The sequence below is a fragment of the Calidris pugnax genome, unplaced genomic scaffold (assembly GCF_001431845.1).
Source record: "Calidris pugnax isolate Ruff unplaced genomic scaffold, ASM143184v1 scaffold164, whole genome shotgun sequence".
In the NCBI taxonomy this organism is placed as follows: domain Eukaryota; kingdom Metazoa; phylum Chordata; class Aves; order Charadriiformes; family Scolopacidae; genus Calidris; species Calidris pugnax.
The window spans coordinates 2643687-2667767 of record NW_015090895.1 but is presented as its reverse complement, the minus strand read 5'-3'; the positions used below and the strand labels follow the sequence as shown (position 1 = coordinate 2667767).

The window sequence follows — 24081 nt, the reverse complement described above, 5'->3', positions numbered from 1 at the left end:
TGTGCTACCAGATGAATGATAGGGAGACACTGAAGAGCAACATGAAAGTTAGTGAGGCTGCCAAGACTGCACTGTATCACCTTCATATCCAAGGCTTTTGTTTGAGTTTTTTAAAAAAAAAAAAAAACACACAAAAAACACCCAAACAAAAACAACCAAAAAAGCCACAAACAAGTAATCCTTTGTCTGGAAGCATCTATTCAAGACTGTACCACAAGGAGCTTGGTAATACTCACATAACATTAGATCTTTCAGCAGAAACCAGAAACATCCACTTTTTGCTTAAAGCATTTTCATGCATTTTCCATCAAAACACCATTACCTGTGAGGGATTTTGTTTTCTTTTTGGTTTTAAATAGAAAGGTTTGTTGCCTTTAATTCAGCTTGAATGCCATGGACAGGCAGAACTCAGGCTTGAAAATAAAGACTGTTCAAATTGTCAAACATCAATTTTTAAGTTTTCAAAAGTGAAAAACACTAATAAAAATTTCTGGAACATTCTTGATGTCTAAGCTGGGAAAGAGACAATCTACCCTTAATAAAATGCCATGTACATTAGGATACATTAAGATACCTTAAGAGTTAGAAATAAGTGCTTATGAGAGAAGGAGGTACACTTTTAACTACAGTAGTGTAGTTTCTGGCACTGTATAGTAAATCAAATTTGAGTTTCAGTATGGGATACCCATTTTGACATAGATATCAAAGGCAAAGAGTTTCTGTGTAAGTTGTTTTAGAAAATGAATTGTGTCAGCAAAATCATTATATGACAGTAGAATTCCATCTATATTTGAGACTTTAAAGAGAAATGACTTGAAAAATTAAACACCTGCAACCAATATTGCTACATCAGGAAAAATTTCTATATTAGACCTGATATAAAAATTAAATATTGCCTTTGTCTATGGCCCTGTGTAGGCAGCGTCCTCCCATCAGAAGCAGAATGTTCCCACAATTGAAGTCCAAGGTTGAAAATGCAAAGGCAATGATCCGAGTCTCGACTGTACAATGCTTTCCCATAGATACCTTCCAAGTTACAAACTCATAAAAACCACAGTTAGATCCCACAGTTGGGAAAAGTGCTACTGAAGCCAACTAAAAGCTTAAGGATGCTTGTTTTCTAAAACTTGGCAAGATTTATCTCTGAAGTTAGTGGAACACCCCGACCCCCAACCCCCCCAGCAAAAAAAAAACCAAAATAAACCCAACAAAAAACCCCACAAACACTAAGAAGGAAAAAGACTCAAAAGGAAAAATGAAACCCTCTAAAATCCTAACATAAGAATGTTGAGAAAATCCTGATGAATATAGCAGGAAACAATCTAGACTGGCAAGGAAATATTCCAGCCAAATAAATTAGTGTTTTTCCATTACCAGTGATATCATCCAGATGAAAAATTTTGTACAATTTTATATTATTAAATTTGTTTTAGAATTCTAAGCATTATTTTTCCTTAAAGGATGTTTGGTGAAATGTCATTGTTTTCTACTCTAGGTACCCAACTGACCTGTCTGCAAACTGTAGACATCACCACACTGGTGCACTGTAAGAGCTCTCCAATACTGTAAAGCAAATAAGGGCTCAATCACATTTGGATCTGTGGAAAAAAAATCGCACTTCTTAGATAAAAACAAAGGTATAATAATCTAGATTTTGGACAACTTGCATCTGGAAAGCAAGGTTTACCTGAGGCAGCTATGAACCAGTGCTTTATATAGCTTTATATAGAAGTGTCTTTTGTGCCATTTGTAAAGAATATCCCTTCTGAGTCCAATTGTGAAGAAATAGAGAGAAATGACTATATGACTGCGTAAGCTGATAGGGTAGGATCAGCTTCACAGGGAAAATAAAGTTGCACATATCCAACCTAAAGTTATTTTGTTTCTAAGAAATCAATAGCACTCAAAGGTATTTGCTTAAAAAACATGTATACTTTCATTGAGAGAAAATACGGCTCTCCAGGGGTGATTTAGACATCCCTTGGTAGCAGATACTGATGGAGCACATACAGAGGTTGCTTGCAACTGGCTACTTTCTCTAAATCTGTGCCAAGGTTCTTCCAGATGACAAGAAATATAAAATGTTTCTGGTTTAGCCCATATGCAGCAGGCAGAAGAAACACTTTACTTTCTGTAGTGATTAAGTACTCCTCTCTGCTGCATGCACTTTTAGTTAGCCCAATGGAGAAAGTAAAAGTCCTTATTTTTCATTCAAGAGTAAAATCACATTTGGACAATCACTATTCTTCTATCCCTCCTGTGTAAACGTCAAGGGCTGGAAGGATTATTTTCTTGCTTTGGAGTCCATATGCCATTTAGAGGACATGGGTCTCAGAAAAGTGGGTACTTAAGTCTAGGAGGAAAGATCCACTTCAGGACAAGCAAAGCCTGAAAGGAAAATGGAAATTTTTTAAACTGATGGGTGGAACAACATGAGATCAGAAACACGGGCCATGCATTGTGAAGCAGAGGAAGGGAATTATTCACAGGGCACGATTTCACAGGGGGATCAACATAGACGCTGCGGGGGCCCTTTGCTTGGACCCCAACCTCACAGAGCCACCCTAATTTGGGCAGGAACAAATCTGCTTCTCCCTCCCGCACAGCAGCCCAGAGGTGTTAATCAGGCACACGGGGCATCACTCCTTGGGACAGGCATATGCAAAAGCCCTTGGTATCATTAGTTGCATTTCCTTTTTACCCTCCCGCGGGAATTTTATTCCGACCCACTCCCCCCCAACACTCCTTTTCTCTCTCCTGCCTCAGACCTCTCATCTACACACCGGGAGGGCGGCGGAGTCGGGCGCCATTTTGCGACGAGGCCCCGCGGAGGTCCCGGGGGGGCGGCGGGAGCTGCCCTCCACGGTGGCGGGACATGGCGGGGGCCGGCCCTGCCCTGGCCTGCCCAAAGAGACCCGGGATCATATAAACCGGGCCGGGGGAGAGAAGGGGCGAGGAGGAGGAGGAGGCGGGGTTGGGCGGTTTATCCCGCCGCAGCCGATGGGCAGGGGCGTTAGGCTCGCCGGCTCCCTCTAGGCATCGCTGCCTCAGGAAAGGAGGAGGAGGAGGAGGGTTTTCTTTTTTTCCTATTGTTTCCCCTCCACCCCCTCTCCCCTCCCCTCTCTCTCTCTTTTCCAGCCAGTAAAGAGTGTCTGCCCCTTTGAACCGCTGGTACAGCGCCTGCGGCTACACGCACACACACACGCACCACCGCCGGCTATAAATCAGTCCAGCGCCGGGCAGAAGCCGAGCAGTGCGTGTCTCCCCGCGGCCCGAGGCTGTAGCGACGGTCGCCGCCGCCGCCCCGTCGAGCCTCGCAGGCGGCTCCGGCGTGGCCGCTGGGTGTCGGTACCCCCGGGGGTGCCATGGCCTGCGTGGAGCGCTGCTGCCGGTGCTGCGCGGACGGCCGGCGGCACAGCAGCATCCTCTACAACATCCTCAGGAGCCAGGAGCGGGCGGCGTCGCCGCCGGGGCCGGGGCCGAGGCGGGGGCAGGGGCAGGCGTCCCGCGGCTGTCCCTGCGGCGGGTCGCGGCGGCGGCGGGTGGCCCTGAGGAGCCCGCAGGTGGCCTGCAAGGCGGCCTCGGCCGTGCTGGTGAAGACGCTGCGCTTCGTCCAGAACGTGCCCTGCTTCCAGGAGCTGCCCCTGGACGAGCAGCTCCTGCTGGTCCGCAGCTGCTGGGCGCCGCTGCTGGTGCTGGGGCTGGCGCAGGAGCGGGTGCACTTGGAGACGGTGGAGAGCGCGGAGCCCAGCATGCTGCAGCGGATCCTCACCACCCGGCGGCAGGGCGAGCAGCCCCCGCCGCGGGGACCGGCGCCGCCGGGCCGGCCTCACCACGGCCCCGCTGGCGGCCCGCACCTGCCCTCGGCCGGCGAGATTCAGGCCATCAAGGGCTTCCTGGCCAAGTGCTGGAGCCTGGATATCAGCACCAAAGAGTACGCTTACCTCAAGGGAACGGTGCTCTTCAACCCGGGTGAGTGACCGGACGGGGCGGCGGGGGGCGGGGGGCACGACACCCTCTCTCATCCCGGGGAGCCGGGGCGGCAGGCGGGGGAGCGGGCTAACGGCGAAGCGGGGCGGACCCGAGGCTTTTCCTCAGGGGGAGAGAGGTGGTGGAAGGGGATGGAACGCGGGGTAAGGTTTCCCCGGACTGTCCCGTCCTCAGGGCCCCGGCTGACGGGGAGGGAGGGAGCCGTTTAGGGCCCCCCCGCCCGCCGCTACCGCCTGGGGGGGGTCCGGCTGCGGGTAGGTCGGGGGTCCCGGGGGCTGGCGGCTGTACCGCCAACAAAACAAACCCGCGGCAGCGGCTGAGGGTAAGTGAGGAGGCAGCAGCGGCTGAGGGTAAGTGAGGAGGCAGCGGCCGCTCCTCGTTCGCTGCCGAGTGGGGCGCCTGGCGGCCTCTCCTCAGAGGGAGGACCCTCCCGCCGCCGCCGGGCACCGGCCCTCCGAGGATTGCTCTCCCCGGAGGGGTTGCACGCCGTGGACAGCAAGCCAGACAAGGCTCAGGGCTTCGCTGAGCTGCTTCGCCTTTGTGTGTAGCATTTAGGATTATTTTTGGGTTTTTTTTTTTGCCGTCGGCTCTCTGTGAAGGCTCGCGTAGGTGCGGCTCTGCCAAGCGGTTGGTTATCGTGTGGGTGACTGACCTGGAAGGTGGCTGGCAGGTTGGACACGGCGCTTCTTAAATACACCACCTAAATGTGTGAAAGTGGGATACGGTGGCTCTTCCTGCACTCCCGCTGTTATTTAGACTCTCTGTCCTTGGGTGTCCTTACTGTGGTTCCCCAGCAAACTTTGTCCTACATTGGAGTTAACGCTTCTTGCTGCTCAGAAACAGTTGTCAAAAGATGTGAGCTTTGTACGAGTGAACAAGTTAACAAGTTATTTTTCTTGTCTTTCCTGCTGTTTACAGGTTGCATTTGTCACTCTAAAGGTGTTTTGGAGAGCATTCTTCAAAGTTTTTGTTTTATCAGCTGATTTATTTAATACCTAGAGGAATGTTGGCAAAGGTGGTATTTCAAGTTTGTGTAGTGAAGAAGAGTACTGAATGTCCAGAACACCACCATGATAAGATTTTTAATTACCCTATAAAATTTGGTGTGTTGGTTCTTCATACAAGAAGTCTCCTAGCAATTTCATTTGCTTCATTTCTGGAGTGATAAATACAATCTGTCAGCTGTTAGTAGTTGTTCTGTAAGAAGAATGTTGCTTTGTAGACAAAACCAATGTAAACAATAGAATTTTTTTTTCTTTTCAGATCTACCTGGACTGCAGTGTACACAGTACATTGAAGGACTGCAGCGGGAAGCACAGCAGGCTCTAAATGAACATGTCAGACTCATTCACAGAGGTGATGAAGCCAGATTTGCCAAGCTGAATGTTGTTCTATCCTTGTTAAGATCTATTAATGCTAATGTGATTGCTGAACTATTCTTTAGGCCCATCATTGGAGCAGTGAATATGGATGACATGCTCTTGGAAATGCTTTGTGCAAAATTATAAAGGCATGTAAAGTAATGAAAATAAATCCAATGCAAAGAGAATCTAGAATCCTAGAGCAGAATAGTGTAAAGTACTGTAAATAAACTAACTTATTGTTTTTACATAGATAGTATTTTTGTATTCCATAATAAAATATTCTTCGAGTTCCAAAATTAATTTTTATTAAACACAGTGTTTTTGGAATAAGATTACAGCCATCAAAATAAGCTTTAAGGTTGTGGAGAATGTTCATATCCAAAGTTGACTGGCTATTCTTTTACCATGTCTCTGAATAAAGATCACACTTACTATATTGTACTTTCAAGGTGAGTAATCCCTGCTTTTTCAAAATAAGCAGCAGTCTAGGTTTACATTTTAAACATCGTTGGTGTACAGAAGGGGGAATGAACAAGCTGTTCACTTCACTTGTGTTTCAGTAATATTAAAATTGGACACCATAGTCAGTTCTGCTCATAGTTCAGATACTGGCTATATCAAGCGCTTCCTGCAGTCAGTGTACTACTTCTTTGACTTGAACAGAGTTGAAGTTTATAAAGAATATTACAGAAAATATTCACCTAAGGTTTTCTTCCATATGAGGAAAATGTTAGGAATATTTTGAGACTTAAAGTAACTTGATCAGCTCTAACACTTGCAGTAAAATATTCCATTCAACACATTGGGCTCCAGGAGAATAAAGTAACTGTATTCCCCAAAACAACAAGCAAACAAAAAAACCTCTAAAAATATCCAAACAGCAAATGCTAAACAGGGCCAGGGGAGCTACCAGTGTGGACTCCACACTTAATCTTTCACCTGGGTAATTGCCAGCAAGGATTTCGAAAGCCAGATTCTTCGGACTACTTATTCCTATAGAAATGCAAAACTGTTATGTTTAAACAACGTGTACTATGGGTACATTCATCAGAATTTGTCAGCTAGTGTGAAGACATCTTAATTAAGCATTGAGCTTCCACTTTTTTTTTTTGTCTTGATCCTTGCTCCCAAAGCAGTTGTGTTTTTATTGAAAAAAAAAAATCCTATTTAGAAGGGTAAATCAGTGATTTAAGGGGAATTTGTTTCATGGTTTTCCTTTCTCTGTGTGCAGTTTTCTAGCCTTTCTCCTGGAGAATATTGGTTAAAAATGGAGAAACAAGTGTAACAGTATTCCCGGAGTGAAAAATACCAGTAACTCATATCATTCACATATGTATTAACCACTAGCAATAAGAGATGTTTTTTAAAACACAATTAATACAGTTGAGACAGTTACTCTCCTTAATAAGAGGTGTGCAGGGGAAAGAGGAACGAGTTTGAAGAGCTTTCTTTTGCTGCCACCTTGCGCAAAGGATAATCACAGCTCCTACACTCAGGTAAGGAGCAGGGGGGACTCTTCTTGTCTTGTACCTACCCTACCTTTGGAGAGGTAGCCAAACATTTCTAGGGAGACAAGTTCATCCATAAGTATTGTCATGGAGATCCGTAGTGCCATGGCAGTAAGAACCTCATCATGGACTAGGCTACTGTCACCGAGCAAAGAAAACAAAGGAAAAAACACAGCCTCCATCCTGAAAAGCAACAGTGTAGCATAAACACACCCTCTTCTGGTGCTTGCGTAGCTCTCGATAGGGTTATGTGCCCCAAGGAGCTCCCCAAAAATTTCAATGAACAAAAGTACGGAAGTCAAGTGCTTTCCACTCCCAGTCTGGACTTCAGACTGGTTCAGACCACAGTAGAGCAGGCTTAGTCTTTATGTTGATGCTTTTGTATGTACACACACATGCATGTAAACATATATAGCAAATATAAACATTTACATATGGAGAATATTTACTGTGTATGTGTAAATGTTCTGTGAGTTTGCAGTAGCTTCTGAGCTTATCTAACGTCTCTGTAACATAAATATATGAGTATGTTTTCCTCTTTCCCTGTAAACAGCATATGAGCTTACAATAGTTACCTTTCAAGGAAGCTTGACAAAGAAAATTCTTCAGAAGAGCACAAAGCATGATGTTTACAAAACATTTAAGTAGTGATTGGTGGCAGAAGATGAATCTTGGGTAAGGACTAAAAAAAATTAGACAGCCTGAGATTAAAACAACTTTATGGCCACTGAGAATTTGTTAATATGCACACAGGCGTCCAGACTTTTCTGCTGAGTGGCAGCAGAGACTTGTTGGCAGTACTCCTAACAATGAATTGTAATAGCTGAGCCTTGGTCACAGGCAAGGATTTTCAGCTAAATAGTCACCTTGAGACAGTTTGGATCTATAGTGCCACGAAATAGAAAAGTTTTCATGACTCAGGTGGACCTGCTTTCATCTCTAGGTCTGATAAGTGGAAATACCCCCTTCTGAACAAATTCTGTATTCTGCGCAGTTTTCTGAAGTTGTCATGAAAAATACTTCTGTGCACAACGACTCCACCTTGAACTCGCCGTACTCGGTCATATTTCTCTCGGACCAGCAATACTGTTAGTCATTTAGCTGTTATCTATTTAAATGGAAGCACAGTAAGTAGGAAATCTGAACAGGAAAATCAATTTATCAAGACTTTCTGCTGACATCTGGTAAAAAAAAGTGTCTCTTCATAGGTCAGAGGAACAGGAATGACAGAGCAAGAAAGGAAAAAGGAATTGTAGGAGGAACCAAGCTGAAGACTTGGAGAACCCTGCAGGAATGGGAGAGATTAAACCAGTATGGTTCTGGAACAGAATGGGAAAGGGTCTGATTTTAGTGTGGGGACAACGTGCCAAGAGCTGACTGAAAGCAGGTGGAGGGAGATTGTAACTCACAAGAAAGCCAGAGCTTGAGCAAAAGGGTACCTTTGGGGGGGGTCTGTCAAATCCAGACAATACTGTCGCACAGGGAAGAACCTAACCCAGAAGCTGACACAGAGGAGGACACAGGCTTCCTCACCAACCCACTGGGACTGGGTGTCCTCCCCTCCACTGCTGAAGAAGGGGACATAGTGGCACCTCTGCAGGCCTGAAGAGCAAGCTACTCAGCCTTTGTGACCATCTAGTGCTCACAGAAGTAAGCAAAACTACTCTGTTGCCCCGGACCTTTGACCCTGGGTGCTCTACAGCACAGTTTTCCACTGGGCAGGGGAAGTACTGGGCTAGATCCTTTTCTGCCCCAACTCTGTCCTGTGCAGGGTGGGTGAAATCTGAATTGGAAGCTTACATGGCCATGTTCGCTGCTGTGACATGAGAGATGGTAGGACAACCTGCTGGAGGTTTCAGACAGGCAGGGGAGAAGGGAAGGCTGGGCACAGGAGCAATTAATACAGTTGAGACAGTTACTCTCCTTAATAAGAGGTGTGCAGGGGAAAGAGGAACGAGTTTGAAGAGCTTTCTTTTGCTGCCACCTTGCGCAAAGGATAATCACAGCTCCTACACTCAGGTAAGGAGCAGGGGGGACTCTTCTTGTCTTGTACCTACCCTACCTTTGGAGAGGTAGCCAAACATTTCTAGGGAGACAAGTTCATCCATAAGTATTGTCATGGAGATCCGTAGTGCCATGGCAGTAAGAACCTCATCATGGACTAGGCTACTGTCACCGAGCAAAGAAAACAAAGGAAAAAACACAGCCTCCATCCTGAAAAGCAACAGTGTAGCATAAACACACCCTCTTCTGGTGCTTGCGTAGCTCTCGATAGGGTTATGTGCCCCAAGGAGCTCCCCAAAAATTTCAATGAACAAAAGTACGGAAGTCAAGTGCTTTCCACTCCCAGTCTGGACTTCAGACTGGTTCAGACCACAGTAGAGCAGGCTTAGTCTTTATGTTGATGCTTTTGTATGTACACACACATGCATGTAAACATATATAGCAAATATAAACATTTACATATGGAGAATATTTACTGTGTATGTGTAAATGTTCTGTGAGTTTGCAGTAGCTTCTGAGCTTATCTAACGTCTCTGTAACATAAATATATGAGTATGTTTTCCTCTTTCCCTGTAAACAGCATATGAGCTTACAATAGTTACCTTTCAAGGAAGCTTGACAAAGAAAATTCTTCAGAAGAGCACAAAGCATGATGTTTACAAAACATTTAAGTAGTGATTGGTGGCAGAAGATGAATCTTGGGTAAGGACTAAAAAAAATTAGACAGCCTGAGATTAAAACAACTTTATGGCCACTGAGAATTTGTTAATATGCACACAGGCGTCCAGACTTTTCTGCTGAGTGGCAGCAGAGACTTGTTGGCAGTACTCCTAACAATGAATTGTAATAGCTGAGCCTTGGTCACAGGCAAGGATTTTCAGCTAAATAGTCACCTTGAGACAGTTTGGATCTATAGTGCCACGAAATAGAAAAGTTTTCATGACTCAGGTGGACCTGCTTTCATCTCTAGGTCTGATAAGTGGAAATACCCCCTTCTGAACAAATTCTGTATTCTGCGCAGTTTTCTGAAGTTGTCATGAAAAATACTTCTGTGCACAACGACTCCACCTTGAACTCGCCGTACTCGGTCATATTTCTCTCGGACCAGCAATACTGTTAGTCATTTAGCTGTTATCTATTTAAATGGAAGCACAGTAAGTAGGAAATCTGAACAGGAAAATCAATTTATCAAGACTTTCTGCTGACATCTGGTAAAAAAAAGTGTCTCTTCATAGGTCAGAGGAACAGGAATGACAGAGCAAGAAAGGAAAAAGGAATTGTAGGAGGAACCAAGCTGAAGACTTGGAGAACCCTGCAGGAATGGGAGAGATTAAACCAGTATGGTTCTGGAACAGAATGGGAAAGGGTCTGATTTTAGTGTGGGGACAACGTGCCAAGAGCTGACTGAAAGCAGGTGGAGGGAGATTGTAACTCACAAGAAAGCCAGAGCTTGAGCAAAAGGGTACCTTTGGGGGGGGTCTGTCAAATCCAGACAATACTGTCGCACAGGGAAGAACCTAACCCAGGAGCTGACACAGAGGGGGACACAGGCTTCCTCACCAACCCACTGGGACTGGGTGTCCTCCCCTCCACTGCTGAAGAAGGGGACATAGTGGCACCTCTGCAGGCCTGAAGAGCAAGCTACTCAGCCTTTGTGACCATCTAGTGCTCACAGAAGTAAGCAAAACTACTCTGTTGCCCCGGACCTTTGACCCTGGGTGCTCTACAGCACAGTTTTCCACTGGGCAGGGGAAGTACTGGGCTAGATCCTTTTCTGCCCCAACTCTGTCCTGTGCAGGGTGGGTGAAATCTGAATTGGAAGCTTACATGGCCATGTTCGCTGCTGTGACATGAGAGATGGTAGGACAACCTGCTGGAGGTTTCAGACAGGCAGGGGAGAAGGGAAGGCTGGGCACAGGAGAAGGATGCTTCCCTGGTGATGTAGCCTTTACTAGAAGGAGTGGGGATCAGGACCCTCCCGCAGCGTCGGGTGCCCAAAGGGGAAGTGAATGAGAGCTCTGACAGCTTCCTGGGACTCCTGTGGAGGTGACAGCCTGCCTCCAGCCGGGTCTTCTGCTGAGACGTACTGCGCTGTGCGGCGAGCTCTGCACTGCTAGATGCAGCATAACACTTCTCCTCACGCTCTTAAATGTACCAGTAAAGACTACTTTCCAATTCAGGTATTAACATGACTTCTGAGGAGTTTGAAGCATTTTCCCTGGTTGCTCTCTATCCCTGGCATTCTAGCATGAATCTTCTCATAACAACTCTCTTTTTTTTTTTTTTTTTTTTTTTTCCCCAGCCCTCCAGGGTGTTAGAGGCGTTTTAACTAAGAGCAGCCTCCCAGGCAATTTAATCCTGCAATCCCCACAGTGACTGTCTCAGCTAGAGAGAAGCAGGGCTGTGTGAAAAGCCATTCCCACCCACCTTGGTGTAGATGCCCATTGCTTGTGGTGAGGACTGCGACACCAGCAGTCCAGACACCAGCTTCTAATCACAAAGCACCATTCAGCAGAGGTTACTGCTGCGTGATATCCTTTTCTCTGAAGAGATCTGAGAAAGGATAATTTAGAAACCAACTTGCATTTTTTAGTTCATATGGTTATGAGTGTTTCTTCTAGATAAGGAAAAGCATGGCATTTATTTATAATCTTACTTTTCCAAGTTAAACATATAACCTTTGCTTGGGTAGACTTTCTAATAGTTTATTTTAAACTTTGCAGCAGTTTTCTGTTGTGGATAGGCTACAAATGCTGTTAATGCCTAATAAGGAGTAACTTTGCCACCAAAGGTGCAGTTCTGGAACTTAAATTTTCTTGTTTTGAAGCGGCCTCATATACTGGTTTGAATTTATCGCACTGTCAGTCATTTTCATTTCTCTTCAAAGACAGAACATACTCCTCTAGTGCACCTTGTGGGCATTGCAATATATGGCAAAAATCAAAATAAAACAAAGTGTCAGAAAGCCACTTGGTGATCTGTTTTTCCTTAAATGAAAAAAGTCCCAAACAGTGTAAGCAAATATTATATCAAAGCATTTTGAAATTTTGAGATCTGCATGTACACATTGCCTTAGCACTTCTAACATTTGTTTTAAATTACGGAAGCCTAGTATTTTAAATCTGAAATGTAAACAAGTAAGATTCAATAGCAGAAACTACTAGAGACTGGGAGAGGAACTTTGACAAAAATCTCCTTAAATCAACAAGCACTGTGAGGACACAGGGCTCTAACTTGTTAGATGGCACTGTGTGCAAATCCACAAATCGTTCATGTTGTTGATACAAATCAGTAGTCGTTTCACTGCTTATGTCAGCAATCAGATTGGCCCAGCTTCTTTCAGATATTCACACCATGTCTAGATTTAGGTAAATAATCACTCAAGTGTTTATACAAGCACACAGGGATATACGGACACCTTTTCTTCTCTGTTTACTTATGTTTCTGCGTATTTTATATAAGGAAAATTACACTAGTTTCAGGTTCAGAAAAAGAGAACCTGTCTTTCATTTTATATTGCAGCTCACTATTTTGTCACCTAGGATGAATTTCACCTTGCTTAAACTGAGCTCTCCAAAAATTTGACATCCAGTCTAGTCAGGACATTTAGGCTCTGCCAGGAGTGGATGGAGAGGCACAAAGACCTCCAGATGGCGTTTGGTCCCAGCATACATATTTTAGGGTGGAGTTATTGGTTAGTACTTGGCAGAGTACAGCTAGATCCAGGTTATACACTGAAACATCAGTCACTGCAGCTCAGGAAAAGTGGAACTTGGAGACTTTGGAGTCACCCTCACATCTGGAAAAGTGTTAGCCGTCTTCTTTCAGTTGAGACTGTAGTCCAGTTTCTCATATATGCATGTACCCATACTCACATACATAGCAATATACAGCAGAACAATTCATCTATTCTTTTTCTAGTGAGGCTGGGATAAGAGGAAATACAAAAAGGCCAATAAAGCCTGCAAGAGTAGGAGAGAGAGGTATTTAGAAAGGAAACTTTCATGTTCATGCCAGGAGCCAACAGGACTACTGTTCTAGGTTTTAACACCACAATGAATATCTGCTAACTTTAAATAAGAATTAGCTAAAGAAAACATCAATTTCTCAAAGAAAGACAAAATCCAGTTTATTTTGTTGCAGTTCAAAGACCTTTTTCTTATTTTTGAAACTGAAATAAGCAGTTAGGACTGAGTGACCAAATGACCAACATTACCAGTACTGCAGTGAGGATGCTTTTTTTTGCCCCCTTTTTTTTTTTTCTTTTCCCATCTTATCTTTACCAGGTCAGGAAGCCATAGGAATAGTTATGACTCTGTGTTCAAAAGGTTGCAACTTAGCAAGCAGCAATCATCCAGGGTGCTACTCCTTTGTCAAGGACTCTGGTGTCCTGATGAACCAGAGCTGGAGGTGATCTTTAGGAGAGACTTCTGGGAAGCTGAGGAGCACTGTTGCATTTCTAATGTCTGGAATGATTGGGTGGAAACTCTCCTTCTCTATCAGTTGACTCCCATATAAGGTAAAGAGAGCAAAATCCTGTTGCAGGTGGGATCTGAGCTGATCTGAGCTGGGAACATCAGCTGTTCCCAACCAAGCTGAAATGAGTGAGGAAACATTTATGACTTTGTACTGTATAAGTTATTTCTACCTAATTTCCAGACAGGCTAAATTGTGCAGAAATTGAGTGATGTAAGAGTGATGTCTGAGTAGGCTCTGTTAAAGATGTCCCAAAGCTCAAGAAGTTGCCACTTTTAAGCTGATTTGCAACACCTTCTTTCTATCAGCAGTAAAGCTGAAACAGGTTATAAATTATAGTGGGTATATATTCTGTTCTTCTAAATAGGCGTATGGCTGGAAGGAATTTCAGGTGATGAATTATACACCATGTCATACCTGACAAGAGCTTGTCAGGCCTGTCTTTAAAAGTTTCAGTGATGGGGTCTCTAAGACACCCCCGTTCAGTCTATTTCTGTGTCACTGCCCTTAACATTTGAAAGTTGTCCAGGCATCTAAGATGACCCATCTGCATTGTAACATAACCCCCTGTTTTCTTGACTTATTCACCAATCACATGGATAAACTGTATGCAGAAGATCTTTGCATATTTAAAGGCTATTAAACATAATTTTGTAGAAAGCTACTTTCCTGGATTCTTTCAGCCACCCCTGTTAGAACTCTTACTTCCTCTGGACACCCATTTGGCCAACATAATTCCTGAACTACAACTTTTAGGTTTTCTATTGCAATGGAAAAAAAGTACATAGGAATTTTATTCCTCTACAATTCATTTACACTATTTTGTCCTAAATTTTTAAACAGCACAGTGAATCCTTTACAGGTAATATTTTATACTCATTTCTTTTGTATCAATCTAGCACTTTCTGATAGTCAATAACCAGGGTTAAAACGTATTTTCCAGCTGCAGTTCTAAATAGTCTGCATAGATATATATAGCATTTTGGTAAATCAGAGCACTTTTCTAACCTCATGGTTGTATTATTTGATGTTAAAGCAAGACATATTTGAAATATCTCCTGGATTTTCATTTTTCAAAGTGGTCTTGACACTTGTGAAATTTAAAAACTATACAGATCAAATCACTTAGAAATGCCCTAGAGAGACTGTTCTTAAACTGTCAATGTTGGGGGGTAAACTTGGTGGATGGGTAATTTTCAGTGTCTAATTGCCCTGAGTCCGTGAAATGCAGTGCATGACATCAGTTAATTACAATATCAGCATGTGTTATTGTCTCAATGACCATTATTATGTTTTCCTGAGAGAAACAGGTTCCACTTAACAGTGGATTTTAATTTACTTCTTTTAACTGTCTTTAACAATAGAAGGGAAAGAAAAGGAGAAAAGAAACCAAGTCCTTGTGTAACATAGCAGTTCTGCTGAAATTAGTATGCAGAGAATATGAAAGAAAAGCAGCTAATCTCATTTGCAACATGCCCAAAGAAGAATGCCTTACATCAAAAGTTAAACACTATCATTACTGCAGACCTTTTACTTCACAAATAACACAGGCTTTTGTACATCAGAAATTTTGCCAGAGAAGAGGAAAAATGAAATAAAAAGAAAGCAGAAGGATTAAAGGAGCATATGATGGCTGCTATAGAGCCTGGCAAAATCCGCAACATAGCAGGTCTCTCTGTGTCTGCTATGCCATACTCTGTCAAAAGCAGCTCCCAAACGTGGGGAAGAAAATGTTAACATTTCTAATCTTGGAAGCATTCTGTGGTGCAATCTCAGTTTCACCAGAAACCTGTAATAAAAACCATCCACAACACTTTCTCTCATGAGAGCTCAGTGAAACACAGATGTTACTGCTCCGTATTTTCCTGGAGACCCTCACCGACTCCTTCACAGAGAGTCTGGGCTTCCCATAACCTCATCACTGCCTCTAACAGCAGCCTGCCATTTCCATCAACATTTTGCTCTGCAGAATTGCTGACATCATGCAACACCGTGCTTTTCTGCACATTAAACTGGTTAAAACTAAGGCAGTAGTAACATATCATTGCTATTGCAGGGGAAAAAAGCAGATACTGTTTGTATGCATTCTGAGAAAGGAGAAAAAAAAAAAAACACCCAACTGAAGTCTGTTTCAGAACTTCCTTACAGAAATGTAAAAAAGCAGAGCCCAAAAGGCAAGAAAATGACACTAATCAATATTCACCTTATGCCCATGAAAGAATGATGGGGATCCATGCTGACATTATCAAAAGCTTGCTTTCTTGCTCATGTGCTTTTCAATAACAGGCTTATTTTCCCCTCTCTCTTGAGACTGGAATAGCCAATTAAGGTTTTTAAACATCTATGGATTTTTCCAGTAATCTGCACGGTGAATATTAATCATCTTCTCTATCTTACCGTGCTGTTTCATCAAAGTCAGCATTTTTAGCTATTATGTTCTGTGACATCCTTCAATTTTCCTTGAAATCTGATTCTTTTTTTTGTTCTCTATTGAAGTATTATTTTTATCTTCGTTTAAATACTTTTATCCCTCAAAATATTTTGCATATGAATATAACACAATGATTCCTATTGAACAATATTTTCCAATACTATCATATGCACATATAATAACACAAATTTTGTGTATCTAAGCAAGTTATTAATTTAGAAGAGCAATCACTGCTTAGACATAGAGTTTTGAAAGGTAAATGTACAAGACAGTCTTTGTACCTTGAATAACCTCCTTCCATTTGTAACTGAGCTCTGTCTGACCTTTCATGATCTGACCCTTAAATGGCAGGATGTATTAAGATGTATTGTTCTATTTGGGTAATTTTAATGAGGAATTTATGTTCTGCACATTATGGTTGCCAGCACTGATTGAAGGTCTCACGGCTATCATGGTGACTGGTGGACTCTCAGGGCAGACATTACTTCTGACAAGTGAAATAAATCTGTCCTGTCAAAGGAAAGGACTGCATTCAGGAGGCTAAGCAGCAGACCTGCTCAGACTTGTTAAAAACCGGTGTTTGTTCTGTTAGAGGAATATATCATGATAAAGTATATCGTTCTGGATCTGATAGCTCGATGGAGGCAAGGCTGCTGCTACTCTGTGTCCTCAGGTCCAACTGGTAGTGAGGCTGAAAATGTGTTCCCAGCAGGCGCCCACACACAAGCAGACACATGCACCAACCACACACTCACACAGACAGATGGCTGGCCATGCAGGTCACAGACGGACACTCAGGCCACTCACAAAACACAGGCAGCACCAACGACCTTGTCCTGATTCCCTTTCTGAGGGGGGACGGGCAGGGAACTGTTAGTGGGAGCAGATATACATATGCACAAAATGGATCCGTCTAGCAGCTAGGCTTATTCTACCCAGCTGACAGCATCTGGACGTACCAGCTCCCAAGGCTGCAGTCCCACTCCAGTTGCTGGCACTACAGATCCACATACAGACAGACACACACACAGAGAGTAAAGAACCCCTCACCGGAAAACAGTTGGAGGTGGACTTTAATAAGAAGAGAGGCAGAAAGTGATGATCAAGTGCAGACCAGGGCCAGACAACTGCACTGACCAGCCCTTACTTATGTGCAAATGGACCCTTTTACTCATAGAATCACAGAATCTTCATGGTTGGAAGGGCCTTTTGAGATCATGGAGTCCAACAACAACAAAAAACAAAAAAAAGAAACCACACCACAAAAAAGCAACCCACAACACAACCCAAACCAACACACACAACCACAGAGAGACAAAAACCAACAATCTCGGGCATTAGAGCGTGCCCACATCTACACGTTTCTTAAATACCTCCAGGGATGGTGACTCCCCCTCCTCCCTGGGCAGGCTGTTCCAGTGCCTGACCACTCTCTTAGGAAAGTAATTCTTCCTAATATTTAATCTAAACCTCCCCTGCTGCAACTTCAGACCATTTCCTCTGGTCCTGTCATTGTTCCCTTGGGAGAAGAGGCCAACACCCACCTCTCTACAACCTCCCTTCAGGTAGTTGTAGAGGGCAATGAGGGTCTCCCCTCAGCCTCCTCTTCTCCAAACTAAACATGCCCAGTTCCCTCAGCCTCTCCTCATATGACTTGTTCTCTAGGCTTCTCAGCAGCTTGGTGGCTCTCCTCTGGACATGCTCCAGCAGCTCAATGTCCTAAATGTCCTACTCCCTTATCCCTCCATTTTTTCCTCCCCAAATTGCCCAAATCCTTCCCTTTCCCTCACCTTTCATTCCTCCTATAAACTTCCCATAGTAAATCCTGTGTAATCCTAAAATGTTCTTCCCCTGCATCCCATAATAAGTCCCACCCCTAGAGAGCAACCACCCTTAGTCCAAAAGGTAATCCATATAGCTGTTCCCAACGGCTCATGGTGGTGGGTTTCACATCTGGATACTGGGGCCAAGGCTCTGCTGGGGCAGCCCTGGAAGGGCGTGGACGGTGTGTCTTTCCCTTTGAGTGTTCAGTTTGGGTTCCCTTTTCCTTGCTGTTGTGCCTCTGTGCTCCTCTGGACTTGGATGGGCTCATGGCTCCTGTGATGGTCTTGGCAGTGCCTGGCCAGGATTTTATATGGGGCTCCCCTCTATTGTCTCTCTGAGCCCCTTTGTGGGTGTACTGACAATTTTTTATCAGATAACCTGACACATTCAGTTTGTCTTGTAACTAAGGTGACCAGAAAATCAGTAAGACTGAAAAATAGCTCATCTGCAAGACAATAAAAGACATAACCCATCCTAACCACCTGCCTTCTGAAACAAATTTGGTATCCCATGCACATTTGTGCATATATGATAGCTATGACCATTCTATTACAGACGTAATTTGCATGTTAGGCTGCTTCATCTTCTGTCTTTCAAAATCATGGAATCATAGAATGATAGAATGGTTTTGGTTGGAAGGGACCTTAAAGTCCATCTAGATCCACGCCCCCTGCCATGGGCAGGGACACCTCCCACAAGACCAGGTTACTCAAAGCCCCATCCAGCCTGGCCTTGAACACCTTCAGGGATGGGGCATCCACAACTTCTCTGGGCAACCTGTTCCAGAGGCTCACCACTCCCAAACTAAAGAATCTCTTCTTAATATCTAATCTAAATCTTAATCTCTTTCAGTTTAAAACCATCACCCCTTGCCTTACCTCTACAGTGCCTCATAAAGGGTTCCTTCCCATCTTTCCTGCAGGTTCCCTTGGAAAGCTGCGATAAGGTCTCCCCAGAGAGATGCACTGCCACCACTACAGAATTATAATTTTTTTCTGTATTTCTTTGAAAGAGTGCAAGATGACAACATCTCTTGAATAAATTTGGGTAGATCATAGATAATTTCATCACCAAAATTACATCAGTTATCATCCTGTCTACATTTGTTAGTTTTGGGGGCGAGTTCTTGAGGAGATGTGATGATGGTGTGTCAATGCGTGCAAAGGCAGCTTTTGATTCCTAGACACTTCATAAAAGTAGTGTTCCTCCATGTAACTTCACAGTGTCATTCTTACCTCCTCCATTATACTTTGTCCAACTCATTTTTACTTCAAACAATGTAAAGCAGAAAAAATTGTATAATTTCAATGCAACATTGCATTGGTTAACAAATGGTAGGTTAGCAAAAGTGGGCTGAGACCCTGCTTTTAGTTAGGTCTTTTAGTTAGTTAGTATACATTCATGCAACTTCACTGATTTTTCTACAGGCAGTAGAGGTAACTTGAGTAGAACTTGGCCCACTACATGACCAACATTTCACACAACCATGCTGCCACATCGCCCACCCCTCATCCTCAGCGGGATTTCAGAATAGCTTCTGAGGACCTAACTCACTTTCCAGCTTCCATGCACAGTTATGGTTTGAGAGAACTCAGAAAAAACCTCTTTCGGGTTTTTGAAAAATGGCCTTATCTACTCTGCCCCAGATCAGTCCATAGTAGTTCTTGTCCAATATTCTGTCTAGTGGGTGTGCAAATACTTCACAGAATAGTAAACTGTAAGTTATGTAATATTTACCTATATAAAATGCTGACGGTATTCCCAGCTTCAATGAAGCTTGAACTTGTAATTGACTCTAGCACGACTGAAGTCACAGTTCGAAAAATGTAGCTTGACCTGAACTGCAAGACGCGGGATAATTTGAAGAGATTATAGAGATTATACTAACAAAGTAATGGTCCTAAAGTTAAGAGTTTCTCACCAGCTATGTATAAAAGTGAGTTTTTGCAGTTGGTCATGACTAGTGCCCGGAACAAAATCCCCTTTCTTCTAATACAGCTAGCCTCAACTAATTCTCTGAAAAATGCAGTCATAGTTGTTTTATATTGACAGCAGTTTTAATTTGCTCCTTTTGAAAATGAAGTGGGAAAAAGCAGACAGAATATAATGGAATTGCTTGAGCTGGGAGCTAGACACCATATCAAGGCTAGTACTGGAGAACATATAGCAGGATTTTTAACTGATAAAGAGCTGATCTTATCTCTTATCTTCAAAGGAATTACCTCTAGCAAGCTGGGGTTTGCTACCATGGTGAAAGGCACGACGTAAGGCGCAGACCTGAGGGAAGCGTACTGCCTAGTGAGTTACCAACACCTACACATTGCAGCATTTAGATTTTTTTTGGAAGCTTCTCACCCAGATACTATCCAGCCCCATCTGTGCTCAGCTTGAGAGCTCTGCTGTAGCCAGAGCTCAAAGCTGCAGGCCAAATTGGAGATGCATGAACTGATAAAAATTTCCTCTAATCCTACCTCAAGAATAAGTGACTGAAATGAATTCCATCAACTCTATACATTTGCAGCAGTGCCCCTGGCGCATTCAAGCTGATTGGCTTATTGCCATAATGGCTTCAGAAATATACTGCACTATAAATGCATGAGTTCTTCACAGCAGCGCATTACAATCAAAATTCCTACACATCTACACCTGCTCTAATTTAAATCGCTCACTGCAACTCCATTGAACATGGCACTTTATTACAATAGATGCTTAGCAAGAAAATCAAATAGGAGAGGACAAAGGGATAAAATTGCAAGAAAATGAGAGCACATAATCGAAGAAAAAAAAAATCTAATGCTTTGGGATCTCCACTTTTATCCTCACAATATTAAATCATTCTCCTCTAGTCAGTAGGGGAGAATATGAATGACTAAGAAGGCTAAATGCAAGTTTGCAATGCTGAAATAGACACTAACGGGTGAAAGAAACCGTATCTACTTAAAAATCATGATCGAGCCTCCCAGCAAATTCAGCATATCTAGGATTTCATCCCAAGTGACTAAAAGTGTCCAAAAAGAATTCCAAATTAGTTTAATACATTTTCTTACTCATAACTTGGATCACTATGTAAATTACACCCTGCTCCTAGAGAGGGAGAAAAGATTAAAAAATATGATGTATATCTACCGTATTTTTCAGGGCTACACAGAGAAAATATCTCTAGGGGGTCCGTTCAGCAATCTAGCTGCATGAAGTCTTCTGCATCTATAGCACTGGCCTGTGATTCAACTCCTACTTTTTTTTTTCCTAATATATAGCCTCTTGAGATGGAGCTTTTCAGTCAGAAAAAACTTCTGAGAATGTGCGGTTCTATCAATACTAAAGTTTCAAGAATTGTGTGCATTTGACAGTAATTTTATTTGAAAAGAAATCCATGAATTAATTTTGATAGTCTAACGTCCTTCTCAGCATCAGAGATGATCAAGAGATCAATTTTTATTTTCAAACTGTCTACTTTTGTCTTTAATTTTATATTTTTACTTTGATATTACTTTTACTTTTTACTTTACCAATATGAAGTAGCAAGAAGTAGGTTTGATTGACAGACAGTTTGAAATTCTTTGTGAAACAGAATTACCATACTTTGTGTAGTTTTATCATTAGACTTCTTTGTCACTAATGGCAAGTGAAACATTTAGACACATTTGGAAAGTATTTCCTATTGGATATTCCTTCCTTGGTAATGATTCTCCAGTTAGTCAGCATATTACCTTACCTTGGCTTCTCTCAGGCATTTTGGTCCTGGAAGAGACTCCTCAAAGTCGCACAGCAAGAGAAATTACTTCATTTAAAACCCGTGATGATAAGGTTTCCAATGGCACATTAATACTTAAATAATAATCACAGAATCATGTAATAAACGTCTTTATACTGTCTCTTCATCCATCTGACCGTGCTATTTTCCATTTAATTACCCAGTTGATTTATTAAAAAAAAAAACCTGTGAAATTTAAATTCTCTAAATATTCAATTTCAGTGCTCTTCTTACACCCAACTATCAGAGAACCGCATGGCAATGTAATAACCTGCTGTATGCCTCTTTCTTTGCTGCATTCATCCCCCTCTTTTAGGAATCCATGTATGTTCTCAGCTACATAACATGAACACATCAGTTTCTTCATATCTTTGTTGCTATTACATTTCAATGCCATTTTCATTGATGACTACTCTTGAAGACTCAAAGGCCAGAATCTGTTTATGCCTGTGTTATAATTCTTAGGCTGAAAAGACCAAAGCTCAAGATTTTGTATATGAAGAAAAACATTTTGTTCCAATCTGGATATCAAATGCAAAAAGCAGAATTTGTCAGACTCTTTCTTGATTACTAAATATAAAGTCTTTCTGTATCATATACAAATTGATTTATATCTCAACCCTTTCAATTTCTTTCTCTATCAGCAATCTTTCTGGTATAGTTTTTCACAGCTTATATTGCAGGCATTCACGTCTCAATAATGCTGAAGTAATCAACTTGAAAACTGGAATACTTCTCAGTTTTAGTATAAGTCTCTCTCCAGGAGCTGAAGTTATGCTGAAACTATATTGAAAAAAATATTATGTGAAAACTTGATCTCCTCTTTGTATTCAGTAAAATTTGCACTATATTCATTTCCCCCCAGGCCTGCCCCCTATTTGCAAAGCACCAGCGGGCGGATCACTTACTTGACATCTGAATTGCTTAAACTTTTCCATGAAAAAAAGTGACATTATTACTTGAACAAATACACTTTGTGACTTGGCAATAAAAAAGGGCTATAACTGAGATCCATGAATTGCTAAACATCATTTGAATTATGCATGCAAACTTTATGGAACAGCCTATCAACTGATCATCTCCTTTTTGTCATTTGATGCATATTAATTTTATGCTCTACTGCTTCAGCTGCTATTTCATTAGAATGTTTACTGCTGTTTAAGGTATATTACTTCACAACAGAAATAAAAGTTGTTGTTACATGCACATATTCTTTTCCCCTTCAGCATTGTAACCTGTGTAAAATTTATTTCCTTCTAAATTAAATACAAGAAGATAACGGCTACAATGTTGTAACTTTTGTGATTATGCAGGTGTATTTTTTCTTTTCTTCAAAGTTTTTTAAAAATTAGTTTAAAAATCAACAGTGGAAAAAATACAGGACCTCCTTCTTAGGTTATCTTCTGAACATTTGTTTTTTAAACATGGGAGATAATAGGAAAGTTGGGAACCAACAGAATTGACTTGATCTAGGCCGCACATAGACAGATGACATCAATATTTCACTCAGAGCTCCTGGACTTTTTAGGCCTAAAGGAGAATTAAATTAGATATGTGAAATTCATATATATAGATATACCCTGCCCAAACAAAGTCTGGCCCCAACCCATGCTCAGACTAGTTTGAAACATCTGCAGTTTTCAAAGTGAAAAGAAACGGCAAGAAACAAGTAATTTTGCTTTGCACCTAAAAATATCAAATTTCTCTCAATATGGTGCTTGATGTGCAGTCCTATTTTCAAAAAAAGACTTTATCTAAATGTCCCTGTGCCTTCACATGTGAGTGGTCAACATTAGCAGTATCATTTGGATTGGGAGTGTACTTTTGAAGTGAATTTTCCAGTCAGTCCCATTTACCATGTCTTGGCTCACACCATAAACAGGTCTTGAAGAGCAGGAGCTGAATTCCCTTCAGATTAATTGAAGCCGGGAGGCAAGTTCCAGCTGCTTGCAGGCATCCAGTTCATGCGACTAGGCTAGAGGTAGTTCAAAGTAAAATATCTTATGTGAACAATAGGTCCCCAGCACAGTGTTTCACTCTACAGGTCCTCTTGTGCTGCTCTACTTCCAGTGGAGTCTTGGTCTTTGACCCTGCTGTGTCTTAGCTTGTACCACAAGCGGGTTTTGCTGCAGTCCTGGAAGCTTCCTTTTTTCCTGACACACTCTTGCCAGCCATCACCAACAATAGTCTTAGCAAGCTGGTGGAGAAAATCAAACCCAAACCGAGTGAAAATTGGTTAGGTTAATGCTTTACTAAATCTTTTATGGAAAAAACAATGTTTCATATACTTATTGGTCAAAGAGATTGTTTCCCTCTCTCAACTCTGATTTTGATGCCAAGAAAATGGAAAATGAATGCCCATTTGTGATAAAGGGAAGACTCTCTTTGCCCCTCTCTTTTTCCATTGCCTTCTCAGGGTACATGCACCAAACAGTCCTTGTAGTTGATACCTTGAATAATCTTCACGACAGTCTATGTGGCTGTATAAACAGGCTGGGTCAAAACACTGGCAAATTTGCTCCTTTAGTGTTGGTATGATCTCCTCCATTTTGTTATCTGCTTAGACTGATAGGTGGGAGCTGACAAACCTATGCGTCCAGAGGGAAATGCAATTACAAAGTCTGCATAACGAGATAACATCTACATTTGCATGATTTCCATAAGAAATTAAGAGAGATAACTGTCAGCTACAGAAAATACATGAATAAGGTATGTAACCTGGAAGCCTGA

At 42.4% G+C, this 24081-nt stretch overlaps 1 protein-coding gene across 1 annotated transcript; it reads left to right on the top strand.

Annotated features, from left to right (window-relative positions):
• Nucleotides 1-3013: 3013 nt before the first annotated feature.
• Nucleotides 3014-5654, top strand: NR0B1 (nuclear receptor subfamily 0 group B member 1). The gene is made up of 2 exons (XM_014948326.1): nt 3014-3972; nt 5254-5654. The coding sequence occupies exons 1-2, from the start codon at nt 3366-3368 to the stop codon at nt 5496-5498; spliced, it is 852 nt and encodes a 283-aa protein (XP_014803812.1). The 5' UTR covers nt 3014-3365; the 3' UTR covers nt 5499-5654.
• Nucleotides 5655-24081: the final 18427 nt, after the last annotated feature.

Bases quoted from the DNA above. Each gene is read 5' to 3' on its own strand.
- NR0B1 (XM_014948326.1), top strand. From the start codon at position 3,366: ATGGCCTGCGTGGAGCGCTGCTGCCGGTGCTGCGCGGACGGCCGGCGG. The intron at 3,973-5,253 runs GTGAGTGACCGG...TTTTCTTTTCAG, and splicing joins AACGGTGCTCTTCAACCCGG to ATCTACCTGGACTGCAGTGT.